General features: G+C 37.3%; 1 protein-coding gene across 3 annotated transcripts in view; it reads left to right on the plus strand.

Moving 5' to 3' along the window:
- The window catches only part of LOC138739637 (endoplasmic reticulum aminopeptidase 2-like), a 56,144-nt gene that overhangs the window by 18,402 nt on the left and 25,223 nt on the right, over nucleotides 1-12,519 (plus strand). For 2 of the 3 annotated variants that reach the window (XM_069892097.1, XM_069892112.1), the window contains 3 exons: nucleotides 5,821-5,975; nucleotides 9,754-9,867; nucleotides 9,956-10,087. In XM_069892097.1, coding sequence (XP_069748198.1) covers nucleotides 5,821-5,975; nucleotides 9,754-9,867; nucleotides 9,956-10,087 — 401 coding nt within the window. The remainder of the gene's footprint in view (nucleotides 1-5,820; nucleotides 5,976-9,753; nucleotides 9,868-9,955; nucleotides 10,088-12,519) is intronic. The other variant, XM_069892106.1, reaches the window with a different exon arrangement.

Below are 12,519 nucleotides of genomic sequence, written 5' to 3' on the forward strand. Positions count from 1 at the left end.
CTTTTTAAACTTTATTTAATTTTCAAATTACATAAAATTAATAACAAAATAAACTGAAACAATATACACCCACCCCCTCCCTCCCACCCTCAGCAAGCCTTGCAATGGGAGCAAAAAAAAATCAATTAATTACATACATAAACTGCGTAATATCTCAAACTTATAACAAAAATAATTAAAATATTTCTAAACCCATATATTCCAAATAAGAATACCACATCTGAACAAAAAAAGGAATAATTATCATGCAAACTATACATAATGTTTTCCATATAAATACAAGATCTCAATTCATTATGCCAGCGGACTATATTCACATTTACATTATCTTTCCAAGTAATCGCAATTCTGAGCTATTGCCAATGCTAGACGAACGAAAACCATCTGAAACTTGTTCAACCCCAAACCAGTCAGGGATACAGTATGACACAACAAAAAAAAATCTGGATCTAATGGCAGTTTAATCTTAAATAATTTTTTCCCAAAAATGTTGAACTTTATCACAAACCCAAATTACATGTAAAAATGTTCCAGTATGTAATCCACATCTAAAACATAAATTCAAATTACTTAATCCATATATTTTCAATTTCTCAGGAGTTAAATGCAATTGATGTAAGAAATTATAATTAACTAAACTATATCTTGCATTAAGTAGTTTAGTCACCCCATCTTGACACATAACCTCCCAATCCTCCTAAGATATATCATAAGATAAATCTTCTTCCCATTTATTTCTAGATTTATTTAAATCTGGTTCATTCATACTATGTTGTAACAAAGCATACATATCAGAAATAAAACCTTTTTATAATGTTTGCAAAATCAAAAATTCAAACTTTGTTAATTCAGGTAACTTCATTTCTCTTCCAAAATTATCTTCTACCAAAGCACAAATGGTATTCCAAATTTTCCCTAAGTCGATTAAAAGAAAGAAACTGTCCTTTTTCAAAACAATCCTCGAGCACCTTTATGCCTCAGAATACCAAATCTTTAAATACATATTATTAATTGAAAAAGGAATAGTCCTATTTTGATATAATGGACTTAGAGACGATATCTTACCCTTCAAACCTATAATAGAATTCCTTTTATTCCAAATCCCTAATAAATGTTTTAAAACAGGCATATTATATCCCTGTAATAAATAAGAATTCCACTAAAATATAAATTGATGAACCTGAAACTCAGAAATACAAGCTAATTCAACTTTGGCCCAACTAGAAGGTTGAGTAATATCTAACATCCTATTAACAAATATTAATTGTGCTGCTTCATAGTAATTTTGAAAATGAGGCAATTGAAGTTCTCCTGAAGCATATTTCTACATCAATTTCTGTAATGCTACTCTCACTAACTTTCCCTTCCATAAAAATTTCTGCACTGCTGCATTCAAATCTTGAAAAAATACTTTTGGAAGTAAACATGGGATTGATTTGAAAGAGATACTCAATACATGGAAAGATATTCATCTTAATACAATTTACCCAACCTATTAATTTTAATGGAAGATCTTTCCATTTATTCAAATCCACTTTAATCTTTTTCAATAATGGTACATAATTTAATTCATATAAAGACTGATAATCCACATCAACAATTATCCCTAAATATTTAATTTTATCAGACCATCGCAATCTTGTAATGTGTTTACACTCTCTATTATCCCCGTCTGAAATTGGTAATATTTCACTCTTATCTCAATTTACTTTATTCCCCGATAATACTCCAAATTGCTCCAAACATTTTTGCAAATGTTTAAAGATTGCTTTGGATGTGTTAAATATATCAATACATCATCAGCAAATAAATTAATCTTATATTCATCTTTTTTTTATCCCTTTAATATTATCATTTTGTCTAATTGCTTGAGTTAACGGTTTTATAACCAATGCAAATAAGGCTGGTGACAATGGACAGATTTGATGCGTTGATCGTGCTAACTCAAATGACAAAGAAGTTTGGCCATTCGTCACCACCTTAGCAATTGGATTTTTATATAGTGCCTTAACCCAACCAGTAAAAAATGGCCCAAATTAATTTTTTCTAACACTTTAAATAAAAAATTCCATTCAACCCAGTCAAATGCTTTTTCCACATCAAGTGCGACAACCATTGGTTGGTTGGGTTGCTGCCTCAACTCATTGATCAACGTAATCAATCTATGAATATTATCTGAAGCATACCTATTTTTAATAAAACCTGCTTGATCAGCATGTACTAATTGAGGTAAATATTTAGCAAGTCTATTCGCCAATATTTTAGCTATTATTTTATAATCTACATTTAATAAATAACTTGGCTGATATGAAGCCACATTCAATGGGTCTCTCTTTGCAATTACTGTAATTATCACTTTTGAAAAAGATTCTGGTAATGATTGTTCATCGGTTATTTGTTGAAGCACATCCATAAATATAGGAGACAAATCTTCTTAAAACTCTACAGTAAATTTCCCATTTGACATGGCTTGTATAGCTTATTTAATTTCAAAATCTGTAAATGGAGACTCGAGTTCTTTCACTTTTTGTTCTCCTAAGACTGGCAAATCCAAAGCAGATTAAAAAAAGATTCAATAGAACCATTATCCTGAACCCTCTCAGATGAAATTGATCATTAATTTCTTGAGGTTTATAAGTAACTATTTAATTCTTTTAGCAGCATTAATAGTTCTCGATGCTTATTCAGTTTTCAATTGCCAAGCTAATACCTTATGGGCTCTATCCCCTAATTCATAATAACGCTGTTTAGATCTTTGAATTAACCACTCATATTGATATGTTTGTAATGTATTATAAAGAAGCTTCAACTTCGTCAATGCTGCTTTTTTACTTTCAGTATTATTCTTCTGACATTCTTTTTCCAGCTCATTTATCTGTTTCTCCAATGCCGAACTTTCTGCCAAATATTGACTTTTGCTAAATAGCTAATAATTTGACCCCTTAAATATGCTTTCAAAGCATCCCACAAAATGAAATTACTCTGTACTGAATTAATATTTGTACTTTAAAAAGAAGCTATTTGTTCCTTAATATAGCTAATAAACTCAGATTTTTTCAATAACATTGCATTAAATCTCCACCAATAAGTTGATTGCATAACCTCAGAACCAACACGAGATATAAATAACATAGAATGATCAGACACAATCCTACTCTTATATTCAGCCTGAACAATTTGAGCTTGGAGATGTACTGATACTAAAAACAAATCTATTCTAGTAAATGAATCATGTCTGGATGAATAAAAAGAAAAATCTTTTTCTGTTGGATTTAATCTTCTCCAAATTTCTACCAAATTCAAATCTTTCATCAAAGATGCCATCTGTACAGCCATCTTAGATTTCTTTATATTTTTCGGAGATCTATCCAATAACGGACCAAAACACAATTAAAATCCCCTCCAATTAAAATATTTTCATTAGCCTGGTTTAATGTTAAAAAAGCTTCAGAGATAAATCGCTGGTCATCTACATTAGGTGTGTAAACATTCAACAATGTCCACGATTCTGCAAAAGTCTTACAATTCACCGTTAAAACTTGACCAGCTGTTTCAGAAAATGATTCCAATTCAAACGGTATCTTCTTATGAACTAGAATTAAAGAAGAAGAAACTACATGACCTACCCAATCTCTTTTCAATTTTAAATGTTCTTTTTCAGTTAAATGTGTTTCTTGTAAAAAAGCAATATCAACCTTCATCTTTTTAATATAAGCCAAAACATGCTTTCGCTTAATCTTATTATTTAAACCATGTATGTTAAAAGTCGCAAAATTCAAATTAGTCATATTTTACTAAAAAAATCTACTACCCACACAGTTAACAATTATATAAAAAAACTTCCCTTGCTTAAACAAATAAAACAAAAACTTCCCTTAGATAAAATACAAAAAAGACCCTACAAAAAAAAATACAAAAGAAAATTCTCCCAAAACTACACCAATGTAGTAATTCCCCGATTAATTGGGTATGGATAAACCCACTAGTGGCAAATGACTTTCAAAAGATTCAGAGTCATCCACCCCCCCTCCCCCACAGCCAAACTTCTCAACAATTATTCATCTCAGTCAAATTCATCCCACTGATACCAGTCCCAAAGATTGTTCTCTCTTATCAGATGCTCTCCTCTTGGGTGACAATGATTGATCTGATCCCCGCACGTCTGGCAAAGAATTAGCTCAAAAAACTGAGATTGACAATTCCCATAGAAAACTTTCAACACAGCAGGGTATCGAAAAGTAAACTTAAACCCCCTTCTCCACAAAACTTCTTTAGCTGAATTAAATTCCTTTTGCCTCTTGATAATTTCCTGACTCAGGTCAGCATAAAAAAAACACCCTACTGCCCTGAACCATGATTGGAGCTTGATTTTGTCGAGCTTTCTGGACAGCAATCCGTTAAATCATCTCTCAGTCCTGATATCTCAAACACTAAATGAAAACTGCTCGAGGCGGCGGACCCGGTTAAGGTTTCTTCCTCAATGTGCTATGGGCTCTGTCCAATTCCAAACCATCTGGAAAAAATTCAATACCCAACACATCTGGAATCCACTTTTTGAAAACTTCACTGGATCTGAACCCTCAATAGCTTCCAGAAGTCCTACTATTTTCACATTATTCCTTTCTACCTTAATTCTCCAAAGAGTCAATCTTCTTCAACAACTCTCTTTTCTGAATCTCCCATCCAACATGAATCCTCCACTTTCTCCATTTTTTTCTCTATTCCATTCTCTGCATTCATGAAATGCCTCTTCAATTTAAAAAAAAATTATCGTTCTGTATCCACTGCTTTCAGACATTTATTAACATCAATCTTAACATCAGTCATGTCCTTTACAGACAATGCTTCTTCACAAATATTATTCATTTTAACTTTCATATCCATAAATCCCTGATTCATCTGAGAAGACATCTGTAATAACATATTTTCCATTTGTTGGGCAATACCTTCTAAAACAGTAAAGATTGCTTCAAATCCTGGATCCCTCATTCCTCCTCCTTGAGGCCGACCTTCTTTAGGTGCAATAGTTGTAATAAATTCTTCATATTTCTGTGCCTCTAACAAACCAAGACTTACTTCCTCCTCTTCACCTGCACTTGCTGCCAGTTGGGTCGCTTGACTGCAGGTCTGGACCCCTACCAACGTCGGGCCGACTTCTTCAGTCCGACGTCAGTCGGGTTCCCCCGCCACCTAGACCCTCTCCAGCATCTTGCGTACACGTGTCACTCCGTGCATGCCCGGCAGCACTACCGACCACGCAGGTGCATCTTCCAATGCACCACTGCACTTGTCGGGCACAGTAGCGGGACCACGTGCTAACACCAGAAGATGCCGGTCGGCCACCTCGTTTCAGAGTTGGCTGGCCGGGTAACAATGCCGATGCCATCTTGCAGATCTAAGACGGGTGCTGGCGTCATACTTATCCATTCTGGAGTTCGTTGAGGTTTAGGAGCTGGATCAGTCGACTCCATGGCTTCACTCTGGTAAATAGGCCTCAATTCCTCAGCACTTTTAAAAGGTAGTTTCTTTTGTAATTGAGCTCTTGGTTTATTCATGTTTGCAGCCATTGTCTTTCTTCAATCTTCAGACATCTTCAGAAACTTTAAAAAAAAACTTTTCAGACTTTTCAGTTCTGAGGTGGAATTGCACATCTTTTTCCTACGCCATCTCGCCAAGCCCCCAGTTTCTTTAATTGTTAAAGAATATTTTACTCTATTAAAGTAAATTAGTGAAAAGTTTATGCTTAAATTATATGAGAGAATTGTTGCTTTATATGTGTCATTTTCTGAGCTAATGCAATGAGCGTTGTTGTATTTTCAGACCTAGTTGCAATCCCTGATTTTGAATCTGGAGCAATGGAAAACTGGGGATTAACCACTTACAGGGAGACCTCTCTGCTCTATCATCCAGAGACGTCCTCTGCATTAGACAAACTGTGGATTACCATGGTGATCGGTCATGAACTGGCTCATCAGGTATTGTTCAGCCTCTTTATGTATATTAATGTCTGTAGTGAGCTTCATGAACTTATTGCTTGCTAGTTGGCTTCAGAATGTAATCCATGCAGTTTCTAATTTCAGGAGACAATGTTACAATATTCATTTGTGTCACCATTACAAATGGGTGTAATTGACAAATCAAAATTTTTAACCATACACAGGCATGCTTCCTTTGTTAATGATCCAAGGGGGCTATTTACAAAACTACCCAAAAGGTTTGGATAAATTCCATAAATACATCACCCTTTGGAGATGAAAGTCCTTTCTACTCCATATGACTGCCCAAGCTTTCTTGTGGCCAAAGATCTGTCATATTTTTCATCAGATTTCCTGTGCAGCAATCATCAAGTTGACTGGTTGACCATCTTGTGATATCTTGGCAGCAGGAGAAGGAGTTTGAATTATAGGGGTTGTTGAGCATCAGAATCCTTGGTATTTAAATCAGGAGTTCGGAGAAATTAAATATTTTTTTAAAGAGTAGGATCATGGAGGGATACAGGGCTTTGGAAATTGTATCGGAGGCAATTGAATAGAGCAGGGATGGCCAAACTTTTCATTTTTAATTTAGACATACAGCACAGTAACAAACCATTTCGGCCCACAAGTACATAATGGGGGTGTAGGTTAATTGGGCAGCATGGACTCTTGGGCCAAACTGGCCTGTTATTGTGCTATATGTCTAAATTTAAAAATTAAAATGTTGGCCACCCCTGGTATGGAGTTTCTGGGCCCTGCATCATAAATTGAGAGGAGATTTTAGTCTTGGAAGATTTGGATCTAGGGTTGGAGAAAATCTTTGATCCTTCAGGTTTGTACTGGACAAGTTAAAGAATTGTTAGGATTTTTAATTCAAAAAGATTTAGACATGCAGCACTGTAACAGGCCAATTCCACCCTTCGCATCCATGCCACCTAATTTACACCCCATTAGCCTACACCATACCTCATTTTTGAAGGGTGGGAGGGAACCGGAGCTCCCAGAGGAAACGCAGATACAAGGAGAATGTACAAACTCCTTATGGGCAGTGTGGGATTTGAACCCAAGTTCAGTTCCGATCACTGGTGCTATAAAGGCATTGCGCTAATCGCTCTGCCAAATATCCTGCCCTATCTTGATTGGGCACTGTGTTCAGAGTGATGGGGGAGATGCTGAGGGAGAGATTGTGGAATTTGCCATTTAAACTGGAGTTCAAGTCCAAATGAAAGAGTAACTGGGATATTCAGTGTTCAGCTGAGGGGAAAACTTGGTGTTCTTGGGGACATTGGTGAGATATTTAATGTTTGCTTCATGGAGAAGGAACAGGAAGTGTGTGAGATTTAAATCCAGGGTCAGAAAAGATGCTGGTCAAGCAAAACCATGTGAGCCAAACAGCATTTTGGGATGACTCCATGTGTAAGCGATGGATATTCATAGAGGAGCAGGAAGCAACTTGCTGACCTTCAGCAGTACATAGAAGTGCTGGAGAAACTCAGCAGGTCATGCAACATCCATAAAAAGTAAAAAGCAGTCAACGTTTCCTGCCTGAGGGCAAAGGGCTCAGAAGGATAGCTCTCAGATAGGAGAAGGAAAGGGGTGGGGAGCTGGAAGAAGGGAGACATGGGGAGTGGGGAAAGAGAGAAATGGGGATGGGGGTTAACAGAAATTGGAAGTCAATATTAATGCTGTCTGGTCATAGACTGCTGAGCTGACAGATAGGCTCAACTTGTCAATAGATGGACAGACTTCTTCTCCTCAATCCTCCTCCTTCTTAAATGTATTTAATGACCTGTCTTTCATTTCCTTCTGTAGTAGAGAATTCCACTGGATCACTATTCTCCTGACCTTGATTCCAAATGATATGCAGAATGTTCTCTGCCATCTGACCCCTGCCTTTGGACTGTCCACCCTTCAGGATATCTGCTGTCTACTTGCGTCTACATTTAGAAGTTTCTTTGAGATTCCCTGCCATTTTTCAAAGCACCCATAAATAAAAGGCCTGTTCAACTCAGTCTGTCCTTGTATATCAGTCTTTCTAACCCCAGGCCAGGAATCCGTCTCGTAAATCTTTGTTGCATTCCCTCATTGACGAGAATGTCCTTTCTCAGATAAGGAGACTACAACTCTTGTTATTTCTCACCAAGGCCCTATACCTCTGCAGCAACATAATTTCCCCTGCACTCTGATCTTCTTGCAGTGATGGCCTGGTGCTTGCTTTCAGTGACTGGCTTACAAGGATAGACAAGTCTTACTATACCTTCCCTTTTCCCAATCTATCACCATTCAGGACAGAATATGTTTTTTTGCATGCCGCTTTGAGTTGGCCCATGTTTTCATTACACTGTGTCTGTTTCTAGCTCTTGTTGGGCCTTGTTTCTTTTCCTCTGGTGGGTTTTCCTCACTGCCTAGTGTTTGGCTGGGTCTGCTGTGGAGCTTTATGGTTGTGTGGGGTTCCAGTTGGTATTCGGGTTCTGGGTAGTCGGGGAGTGCAGGTTTAGGTTAGTTGGGGGTTAGGGTAAGGTTGGGTTGGGGGGTTGAGTGTGGGGTTCCACTTTAGGGTTATAGGGAGAGGAGTTGTGTGGGGTGGGTGTCATGGTGGAATTTAGGCTTAGTTGGGGAATTCAAGTTGGGCTGCAGGTAGGGGTTAGGGCCACTGAATGTCTCAGATAGTGTCGTCTCTTTTTAGGCAATGCTCAGCCCTCCCTGGTCCTTGTGACACCAGGTCAGCACATTAGGGTTAGGGTTAGGGTCCACTTAAATTCCAATTTGCCCACTCACCCAATTTGTCTAAATCACATTGGAGTCTCTTGGCATTGTTGTCGTAGTTCATCTTACCCCACTGATTCCTTTTCCTTCCCGAGCATGCTCCCCTCCCCCACCACCCGCCACAGGTTTCTAGCATGGTGGTGGTCTGTAAACTGAGAGATGCTGCATTTAGTTCCCTCATCAGGTTCATTTGTGTATATCGTGATTAGCTGATGATGAGCCCCCAATCACTGATCCTACCAGTGACGGGAGCAACCTGGAAAAGACCTATTTATTATGACAAAAGAGCTTCTCCTTCACTACTGACTGAAACATACAGGCTAGTGGAAGCAGTATAATAGGAGTGGATGATGATATTAGTCACTAATATGAATTGTATGGCCAAAGGAAAATTTCCTACGTGAAGTGCATAGATTTAAAGAGCCTTGCTCGAATAATGGAATTGAAAAATTATTTTCAATTTAGGCCATCTCTTGTTGGACCATTGTGATTAGGTAATCTTATAATCAAATGTTTTGTTTAGTTATTGAAATATGATAACTGTTAGGTCTGCTTTGTTCGAGAATGAGTGAGTCAGACACCAGACTGAGTCGAAATCAAGGTTCTTTATTACCGGATTGTAACACTTGCAACTAACAGTGTTAGTTGGAGAAGGCACATTCTCCTGATATTAGCAAGTGGTGTTTTTTTATACCTCAGGACACACACTTAGTAAATTATCATACCATTACACTGTCCAATGAATAAGCTGTTGCTACCCTTCACTGTTAGTCTGCTGCTCATCAGCTTGTTAGTGCCACACTTATCTTGAGCGTACAAGGTCACACCTGCATCCTGTTACTCCTTAGTACTGGGTGACTCCTTCTCCGGTCCCATCTCATGATGTTTTTACCTTACATAACTCATCTTGATAGTATGAACTAATATTTAATTACTAATGGCGATTCATTTTGAAATCAGCATGCTTATAAAGTTCTAATTGAACTCTCTAATGAATATTGTACCTTTTTAGTGGTTTGGTAATTTGGTGACAATGGAGTGGTGGAATGACATCTGGCTGAATGAAGGGTTTGCCAGGTATATGGAATTTGTCTCTGTTGATGCCACCTATCCTGATTTGCAAGTTGTAAGTAAGCATTTTCTTGCTTCTAGTTGGTTGATTGCGAAGTCTTTGCTGAATTGAACTTTTATGTGTAACGTTAAATTTTTTTCAGGGTGATTATTTTTTGGGCACATGCTTTGCAGCAATGGGAAGAGATGCAATGAATTCCTCACGACCCATATCGACATCAGCAGAAAATCCTACTCAGATAAAGGAAATGTTTGATACTGTTTCTTATGACAAGGTACCTAATGAAGCCTGTATTTGGCTAATCTTTGCCATTGGTAGTGTACTACGAATAGCCATGTATTTAATATATAAGACATATTGCAACTTCTTTACAGCTGAGTGAAATCAGATAAACAGTGCATCTTGAGTCTTTTTGAATCTGAGTTTGGTGGTCGAATAATTGCATATGAATGACATAAAGGATCCACCATCATAAAGCAAGTTAAAGGGGTCAAATAATCTTTTGTGCTTTAATATGTTTTATTCTTATAAAAATTGTGTTGTGTAGACTGCATTTGTTCAAAGTATCGAATGAATATCACTTCTCCCCTTAATGTGGGCCCATTTCCACTGGCACTCTGTTTCAGGAATTAACTGGAAATGTACTGGGACGGAGTCCAGTGGAAAAGGAATGCTGACTGAATGCTGGCGTCAAATGATGCCATTTCACGCCGGGGAAACCAGTGGAAAAAGGACAGCAGAAAGTCACCCATTTCCAGTTGAAGGTAGAACACTCCAATCCCCAGGGATGAGCTGTTGTTTTCGGTGGAAAAGCAATTAGTGTCCCAGTTAGGGTGGTCCAGCAGAAATGGTACAAAGGGCTTTGTATCCCAGGACATTGCACAGCCAATTAACTGTAATGCCAGTGAAAAAGAGGTTATTAGTAGATGCAAAGAGGTGCATCATTTGTATCAGAGGTTTAAAAGATGCCTGACTGAGTTTTGTTTTATCCAATGATGGTGGCTCAGTGGAGCACTGAAAACTCTAGGTCAGGTAGTTGGGGCTTCAAGTTCCACAACATGGACTTGATCTCAAAAATCTAGTTGGAATCATACGTGGAATATTGAATAGATACTGCATTGTTGGAGATGACATATTTTGGATGTTAAATTGATACCTCATCTGCTTGAAGATAAGATGAGGAGTTATCCCCGAAATCTATCACTCAGTCAACATCAGATTGCCTAGTCATAAACAAATTCCTGCTTCAAAAGTGATTATTTCACTTTAATACTTTATTCACTTCTATGGAACCAAGATCCAGCAATATTGCACACAACTTCTGCCCCAAATTCTTAAAGTAGGCAGAATATACAATTTGAAGGCATCTCAAACTCACAACATTATCTCACATTTTCTTGAAACATTGAAATCCATCTTAAATGTTTATGATTGAAAGTAATATGTGAATATTACTGGTCCATTCCTGTATTAAGATCTATTTTGGAGGAACGTGTCTTGCACCATTCTCTTTTTGGAATATGTCGCTTTGCATTTATATTTGCAAGGCTCAAGTTATCTTTATGGGATTTCTCCTGGGAAGTCTTTGTCTGCCTAATGTTTCAGATGGTAAACTGTTGTCTACAAAAGGACAGACTATGTTTGTTTCTTGTACTGAAGAGAGAATGCCTTTCTTTGTAAATTTTCTTGCAATATACAAAACCAAACTCAATCTTGCAATAATTGGAACATTTGTAACGTGCTTCACCTTCTCCGTACTCAAAGACTTTAACTAGTTATGGCAGACTTCACTCTTACTGGATAATACTTTGAACATTACCAACTTTTATGTTTATCCAAACATTTGTAAAGCTTCCACCATTTTCCAACTTTGTCTGGGTTATAGCCTTTGAAACAAATTCATTACCTATCTTGCAGTCCTTTATAAAATGAACAGAATGAGAGGGAATAAAGCTCAGGGTAAGCTCTGAAATGTTGGACAGCCCACCTCTCCACCCCTCAGTTTGGTGGGGCAGAATGGCCACTGCCTGTGGGGTTTCCACCCTCTCAGGCAGGATGGTCTCTTGATACAGGCTCCAAATAAATGGATCCATCTGCAAAACCCACAAATTCTGGGTTCAACACTGAACACCCAGATAGTTGCAAACTGGCATTTATAGCAAGAAGCATCTATCAGAACATGTTTTAAATGTTTTGAAGTCCATTTCAACTTGTTTTAATAAATGTGAGTTTAAAAATTTAAGATCATCAAAAAGAGGTTATGTTATTGTTTTGACTGTTTACGAGATAAATTCTCATCTCAAGGAAACTACTAATGTCAAACCTTTAGCAATTTGTTAGTCTTTCATCTTAATTTCATTTCATGAGGCTCCAATAGCTCAGTGGTTAGAGCACTGGCCTTGTGACCCCTGGGTACGAGTTCGTTCCTTGCTGGGGCCTCATTTCTGTGAAGGCCGCTTAACAAAATGGCGACTCTCTGACTGCCTTACGGTAGACAAAAGTTAAAGAATTTCATGTATGTTACATTCTAAATGTAGTATTATGTTCCAATAATGGAACCTTTAGGTTTAAAATTGTTAGATTAAATTTGAGATTAATTTCTATTAAGTGATTTAATGTAGTATTCAATTTTATTTGTTTTAAAATAAAAATGTATGTCCTTGGAGATGTTAACCATACTTCACATCGTCTAACTTGTTGAATATA

Source organism: Narcine bancroftii, chromosome 1, assembly GCF_036971445.1.
Source record: "Narcine bancroftii isolate sNarBan1 chromosome 1, sNarBan1.hap1, whole genome shotgun sequence".
NCBI classification, from domain to species: domain Eukaryota; kingdom Metazoa; phylum Chordata; class Chondrichthyes; order Torpediniformes; family Narcinidae; genus Narcine; species Narcine bancroftii.